The 7,993-nt window shown below is 42.0% G+C and overlaps 1 protein-coding gene across 1 annotated transcript in view; it reads left to right on the top strand.

Moving 5' to 3' along the window:
• LOC101635968 (A-kinase anchor protein 2) overlaps positions 1 to 7,993 on the top strand; it is a 384,285-nt gene that overhangs the window by 153,787 nt on the left and 222,505 nt on the right. Inside the window, exon 3 of the mRNA XM_012721381.1 lies at positions 4,424 to 4,504. Coding sequence (XP_012576835.1) covers positions 4,424 to 4,504 — 81 coding nt within the window. The remainder of the gene's footprint in view (positions 1 to 4,423; positions 4,505 to 7,993) is intronic.

Raw genomic sequence — 7,993 nt, 5'->3', positions numbered from 1 at the left:
AAAAAAGAATGTTGCGTGTTGTGATCTCTTTCTCATTTTGTGCACACTGATTTGCATTTCCCATGACCACAGCTGTGGTAAGTGGCACAGCCCTCTGCTGTTCCCTGGGCTGCTGTGCTCTGCAATCTGAGAAGAGGTGGTGGAAAAGTTGCTCAATGTGAGTTCCATGCAGAGCCTGCTTCTGTTCCTGAAGAGGACTATTCCTGCAGACCTTACTCAAGCTCCTAGGGTTGCACCATCAACTAGAGTTGCCTCTGCCCCACACTTGCTGTCAACTGATTTTAGAGAGATCAATTTTTAGACTTTTGCCCTTTTGTGAGTCCAGCGTGGTAAATTGGGAGTTTTCCCAGCACTACCTTGTTTGCAGTAAGCCCCGCTCAGCTAAAAAGTCCAAATGGGAAAGAAATATTTTGCAGGTGTTCTCTCCTTATTAGATGCAATCCCTCGGAAATGTCTCCTGCCAGCATTAGAGTCAATGCAGTGAGTGGTTCATCTTCGCTATTGCTGGAAGCGCCAACCCAGCCTTGAACTACTTCTGTTTGGAGTTAGGGGATAATCTCATATTTTGTAAGTGACTTCCAGTTGGAGGGTTGAGCGATTTGACATCAGCATGCCTTGCGTTTTCAACATCTCATTTGTCCTGGAAGATTTTTGGCATGTGCACATATGTGAAAGGGGAGAAGTAATATTTTTTTCACATGTCCTGCCTGGAATTCACTCAAGGGTAAACAAAGGTTAGTGGCCCAAACATGCCTGTGTTTGTGACTAAGCCCCACTATGGCGATAGTTGGTGGAGTCAAACTATCTGGGCTTCAGCCCTTGCTTGGCCACTTCCTAGATTATGACCTTGGACATGTTTACTCGAGTATTCTAGCTGACTTTCGACTGTTCTTATTCATAAAATGGGGATAATATAAGTACCCACCTCAAAGTGCTCTGAGGATTCAGTGAAAAACTGGGCTATCTAAATTCTGGGATATCTTGGTGGCGGCAGTTCCTTGGGTGGGTCATCTGGTTCCTTCCCACTGCTGTGTTCCGGGGCCATAGAGCGCAGGACCTCACAGGGAAGAAACACCATGGCTTTGCTTACTGTGCTCCCTGTTCTGCCTCTTCCACTCTCTCCCTGCGTCTTGCAGGCTTACTTAGGGCTCCGGCCCTAGTCACTGCTTTGCAGTTCCATTACCCAGTGGCAGCCCAGGCAGCAGGAGAGAAGAGGAAGTCTGTCTGAAGCTGCACAGGGTGAAGATAGGCTTCCCTGACTACTTTTAATCCTTCTTTCCTCACAGTTGCTAACCGCCTTTGAGTAGTGCATGCTCTGTTTATAGGGTGCTTTTACACTAAAGGTTTGTAGTTTCATAATATTGCAATACTTCCAGAAAATACTTGCAAGGAAAACATGTAATTTACAGAAAGACAATCAAAGTGACTTGCTAGAGTCCCAGACAGTACAGGAATCTGGAAATCTTCCTAATGGATTGAGATTGTTTCCTTCCATATGTCTCTTGAGACACGTTCTCCCTGAATGATTTGCAACCGTCAGCTCATGCTTTCTCTGGAATTTCCACTTCCCGTACCTTCCTCCCCAAAATGAACTCTCTGTGATTCCTTCTCAGAATTGGTTTTTCTAACACTTCTCTTACATGCATGGTAATAATGACCTATCTATTCCATGTGCACTGATGGCTGCACCAGAAAGACACTCTGGTTTTATAAACTAATAGCTAATGTTTTTTCAGTAATTTATTTTATTGCTATTGAAATAAAGATGACAGTTTTATAATGCCTTGGAATGAGGGATATGGAGGGATATGGACAAAACAAAGAAATACAATGAGTGGAGGCAAGTATGTCACTTAGAAATAGTTACCAAGTGCCCATCCCATGTATTCACCATGCCTGGCTTGGTGCACCAGCCATGACCCTTGTCCTCCTGAAGCCATAGCTTAGTAAGGGGAGAACTCTGTGAATAGGTAAGTATGTCCGGTGCTAAAGTGCTCAAAGAAATAATGTAGAAAGATCCACAGTGTTTTCATCTTCTCACTGTATCTTCTCAAGATGGAAGGGGAGAGGGAGCTCTTGGGCTTTCTTTCATAAGGGCACTAAACTCATCCGTGAAGGAAGGCTACATCCTTATGACCTGATCCTCCGGAGGCCCCACTTTTAATAACATCACATTGAGAATTAGGTTTCAATATAGGGATTTGGCGGACATGTTCATTCTATAGCAAACACAGCAATCCATTAACCTTTTGGGGAATGTTGAGTTGTTAACATATAATGTGCCATATTTTGGTTCTGGATTTAAATGTAGGACAACTGCATATATCGACAGCAAATGAGGAATGAAAAGGTTTAATAAACCTCCTCTTGGAAAATTCTAGAAAATGGAGGTAGTGCCTGGTTCTGGAGGTCCTTGCTGTTTCTTATGGTACCTCCAGGATGCTGCTAAATATAGGCCTCTCCTCACTAGTCCTCACTTTTCCTATCTACTGTCATGTGTGGTATGTTCTTGGACCTCCTCTGGAATTAAACAACATAGTTCTCAAGCATTGTTTGGCATTCTTTGATAAAAGATTCATTTAAAAAATCCACAGGCAGGAAGATTATGTCTCTGACTTGAATGTTATCCAATAACTTGAGATTATAAGCTAATATTTCTTAAAATTCTATCCATTGCAAAGAAAAATTTGGTGATAAATCAGATTACTGTTGACCTAAATAGTGGTTTTGCAAGCCTGTGCTTAGAGTCCTGTGGAGAACATAAAAGAAAAGCTTCTGTTTTAGTGTCTTTTCCAGCATTTACCTTTGTCCTGGAAAATGTTGTTGTGTCTTGCCTAAAAGGTTTCTCTCTGGATATGTGAGTAAAAGGAACTAGTCCAGTGCAGTAAATGTCTCAACAAACCACCCCGGTACACATTAGAAAGAAAACATTAAACAACAACAACAAAAGAAAACATTAAACTATCACAGCAGAAGACCTGTGTGGTCTTAAATTAATCACATTCATTTGTTTATTGTCTATATTTGAGAAGTATGAAGAAGATAAGTGTGCTGTTTGCATGCCAAGAAAATGTTATGCTGTAAATACAGGGGTTTACATCCTTTGAAATCACTTTTTTTTTAAAAGATTTATTTATTTATGCATATAGAACTGGGGTAGAGGCCAGAGGCTCAGGGGCGGTGAGAGGCTTCACCAGAGACAGAGTGGGGAATAGAACAGGCAGATCGACGAAGTACACTGCTGAGGGGAGCAGTGGGCGGGTCAGGAGAGGTCTGCCACGCCATGTGATCACCTTCGGGGTAGGCGGGAATCGAACTCATGCGGAAGTGGTTTCAGCTACTCAGTGCTGTGCTTTAACCCACTGCGCCACCAGGGAGGGCCAGCATCCTTTGAAATCACTTTTGAGGTGTACCTTAAAGTAGACATGGCAATAAGTGTAATAGCAAATAGCATTTATTGAGCACATAGTATGTCCCAGGCATTGTTCTGGATCTTTTACATGTGTCATCTCATTTTACCTAGCCCCCAGAAGTGTATGGTCTAGGCACAAGCATTGATTTCTTTTTATGGAAAAGGAGACTTAAATACAGGGAGTTTCCCAGGTAGCAAATGGTAGGCTTAGTAGCTGGACCCAGACAGACCAGCTCCAGGTCATATTTATCATCATCTCCACAGCAAGACCCACCCACATGAAATGCTCCCATCAAGGCAAAAGATAGCGGTCTAGCTTGCATTGTTTGGTATGTCTGATGGATGATTTGACCGACAAAATTTGAACTTGTGTTGGATTATTTATACCTATATGTTTTTTTAAAAAAATAATTCTAGATTTTTATTGTGGTAACATAACAAACTTCAGTATCTTAATCACTTTAAAGTGTATAGTTTAATGGCATTCAATGCCTTCCATTTGTTGTGAAATCATTATGTAGATGATTTTGATAGCAGAGATCTTCCCCTAGAATTTCCCATGATTTTATTCTACTCATATTTGTACTTTACAGCAACTCTGTCTTTTCAATTGTGGCAATTTTATTCTTTGTCTCCAAATTAACACTGAACAGAGTATGACTGTGTGTGTGTGTATGTGTGTGTGTGTGTGTGTGTACACATGCGAGAGCCCGTGTGTATCTGGAGAAGTCGCTTTTCCTTCTGGATTAGATTGTTGCAGCTTGGCGGAGTGAGGAGAATCTCTCCCACTCACCGGGCGAGAGCACAGCAGACATGTTAGAAGAAATTCTGCTGCTTGCAACACACCCTGAGCCAGAAAGGCAGGTGACACTGCGGATGTGCCCAGCATCTCTGGAAGTGTCTGTGCAGATGTGTGCTGCTGCTGCTGCTGTTGCTGCTGCTGCTTCCTGTCTTAAAATTCCTGGAACCAACACCCACCCACTCTTATAGCTCTCTCTCTTTATTTTCAAGGAAAAAAGAAAGAGGCAGACTGAAATAGAAGGCAAGCGGCAAGAGCTTGACGAGCAGATACTCCTGCTGCAGCATTCCAAGGTAAGTGGCTGGTCCGCGGACCTGTTCCATTATTAGACATGCAGATCACACTCCAGAGAGCCGGGCAGAGCCTGCCCTGGCGTGAAGGCACTGTGCCAGCTGAACTAGCCCTTTTTCATTCAATCGGGAAACCATCTCTTGGCTTTTCTTGTGAATTTCTCAAATCCAGGGCATTGTTACAGCATTCCGGTTTCTGCAAGCATGATAAGATTATAATGTGCATGTGGACCGGGGTGGGGGTGGTATGTGCTTGGGAAGTGTGGTGGTTATATATAGAAATTGCATGAGGATTTCTACACGGTGGGTGAGGCAGTGTCCAGGGCTGGGTCTTTAGTGCATAGGTGTGTGAGTGTGTACCCAGAGGTGCCAGTAAATACAGTAAGCATAGTGCTCTTTTTTAAAACGTAAAAGAATCACATTTTATTTCTGGATATGGAGAAAGGGAAATAAAAGCAGGTTGTTCTGGTAAAAGAGCAATTCTGGGTTATTTAGATTATTCATTTGTTTTGTTTGTACTTACATGGTGTTCTTTTAGGATGAGCAGTTGGTCAAAGGCAGCACTGAAATTATTTGTGTTGGTTGTGGCTCCATTACGGGAAGGGGGTGGGGAGAGAAAGAGAGACAGAGACAGAGAGAGAGAGATGTTGATTTATTTTTCTTTAAAACGTAATACACTTGAGCATGGTAATTGATTACAGCCCAGGAGAAAGCTCTGTCACTGTCCCAAGGGCCCCACTGGTTGCAGACTGTTGCTTTCTGCAGGCTCAGGAATAATGTGCTTCATCCCGGTGGCCAACCAGGAGCTGCTTTCACCTCCCACACTCCTGGCATTTTGAGGAGAGCCTCCTGCTCACCTCAAGTTGCCGCAACATTGCACATATAGAATGCAGTGATCAGAGGGCTGGCATTAGCAGGATTTTTTTCTAAAACAAAGTAAATCTGTATGGTTATCTTTTCTGTTACTCTGTAGAAGACTGGATTGTGCTAAATGAATCCTTAAAATGTGAATCATCAGCAAGCCAACTGCAGGTTTCAAATAACAGCATGACCTAAATCTGCTTAGCATATTTATCCATTTCCATTAACTTTAACCAGAGAAATGTATTTAAAAGGAAGAAAAGCAGCAGAACACTGAAACTGGTGCCTGTTTCTCTGCTCATCATGTAAATCCTCATGGACCTTTCTTTGTAGGAGGTTGTTTGCTATCCCATATGCTATTGCTCTTGCCTTACAACATTCCTGGAGGAGGGTTGAATGCTGAGATTAGTATCTTCTTTGAACAGAGAGGGAGGCTTTAAAACACTTCCCAGAACTGAGTTCAAGGTCAATCTGGACAGAACTGGGCCTCTGGCTCAGAGTACACTCAACTCATTCCTTGTCAGAGACTGAAATGAACTAAACCCTCAGTGAATTCAAGCTCACTGTGGTTCTTGGCTTTTACATCCTTTGAATCAACAGTCAGATAATACACATTTCTTCATTCTGGGTGCCAAAAAAGATGCCAAGGGCTCGTTCACTGCTGATATCCAGCACAGTGTTAAAATATTCTATTCATGTTGTATCTGTCCATTTTTGCGTTCATTCACCCACTTATTAATGATTTATGCATCTATCCATCCACCACCCATACCATCCACCCACCCATACCATCCACCCACCCATAGACCCACCCACCTACCCAGTCAAGTATTCATCCATATAGTCATCAATGAATAGACCCATATATTCACCTAGCCAACTATCCAACCACCCAGTTAAGAGCAACAACAGACAACACAACTTAGCATTGCATGGGAAAGTAGTATAATTCCTTCAAGGACTTGAAAACAAGGGAATCAGATAGTTCTTTATGGTTGCCCTGGTAAAATTCTCACACAGATGATGAGATTGGCTATTGAAGAACTTTCACCAAGGTAATCTTGCTGTAATCTGGGAGAGAAAGAACTGGAGGTAACAGTAATTTTATAAGTGGAAACCCAAACATTGTAACTTTTTCCCCTCTGGACAAGGCTTGTGTAAACAAAATGAGAGTGGATTTCTAGCTTTGAAAAGGAGAAAGGAAAACTCACAGGTTTCAAAATGATCCATCTGATGCTACCCTGGAGTGAGACCCCCAGCTGTGGCAGGTGCCAGGCTTCTATACATCAGTGAGGTGGGGTCTGCAGTCAGGCCAGAAGAGTTATCGGCTTCAGTGGCCCAGGAGAAACTTCCCTCCCACCTCTCTCTTTGTTCCGAGTCTGTCCTCTCTAACATATCTTATTTGAATATAAGAAAAGTGGTGCCTGACAAAAAGATAGGATCACTTCAAGCACCAGACATGAATATGTTCCTCTTTAAAGCAGCTGACTACTGACTGAGCTTGAATAGCATGAGTCATTATTCAGCTTCCAGCTTGGCAACTTCACCCCTGGATGGGAGTAAATTCATTGAGGTTATCGTTTCTCTAGAGCCTCTTGGTGGAGACTCAGCTGGCTTCCTCCCAGGCTGGCAGCTTGTTCTCCTCTTCCCTTTGTCCATCCTCAATAATAGTCAGGATTTTTTTGAATGTCTGACATGTGCCTTTAAATGTGTCCCCTCAGTACAGATCACAAAGTAGATACTACTCTCCTCTCGTCTAGCAGGTGAACAAACTTGTGAGCTCAAGTAATCAGCCCAAGAACGTAGAAGCTATAGTTGGGGGGGCTGGGCTGAACCCCAGGGTATTCTGAAATTAACCCTGATTTCCCCCAGGACACTGTTTCTTCAAATGAAACATTTCCTGTTGAATAATCTGTCCAGAAAGATGCCAGTGACATCATTGCTGTCTCTTTTACCCTAAGATTCTTTTCACAAACTCCAGAAAATGAAGACCATGTGGAGACTGCCACAGTGCTACTGGTAGATCCTTCAAGTAGAAAATATTAGGAAACATATCAGTAATTAATATTTATTTCACCAATTCACAAAACCCCAGATGCTCTCTAAGGAAAAAAAAAATCATTGCAAAGTTAAGTGGAAAAGCATGAGACTTCGATTTTATATTTATTAAAATGTGAGTCTCAGCAGATAGTCTGTGGGTACTTTTTCTCATGCAGTGAGGTATGAATTATTTAGACAGAATCACTGATTTAATATCAAAGCATACAAATAGGATGCAAGATAGTAAATTTGATACTTACATAGTTGATGATTACTTACTAATTGCAATATAGGGTTTTATAGTGAGTAACTCCACAAAGCAGAATTTGCTTGCTGGATATGTGGACAGTAGATTCTATAATGTAGTGACAGACCAGCATGCACTCCGGTGCTAAGAAGCCTTTGGGGACTTTGATGTTCTGGCCAAATTAAACTCAGATTTCTTTTTACAAGATCCTTAGCTATATTTAGTATTTAATATTTGTGATATAAGTTTCCAAGAACTAGTCACATATGGAGCCAGTAAGCAATTTTAATAGCTATTTATTATTATTTTGACTATGGAATGAATATATATACATTTTATATTAT

This window comes from Condylura cristata, unplaced genomic scaffold, assembly GCF_000260355.1.
Source record: "Condylura cristata isolate star-nosed mole 26May11 unplaced genomic scaffold, ConCri1.0 scaffold00006, whole genome shotgun sequence".
NCBI classification, from domain to species: domain Eukaryota; kingdom Metazoa; phylum Chordata; class Mammalia; order Eulipotyphla; family Talpidae; genus Condylura; species Condylura cristata.
Note: the sequence above shows the minus strand (reverse complement) of the source record. Positions and strands in the feature narration are given on the sequence as shown.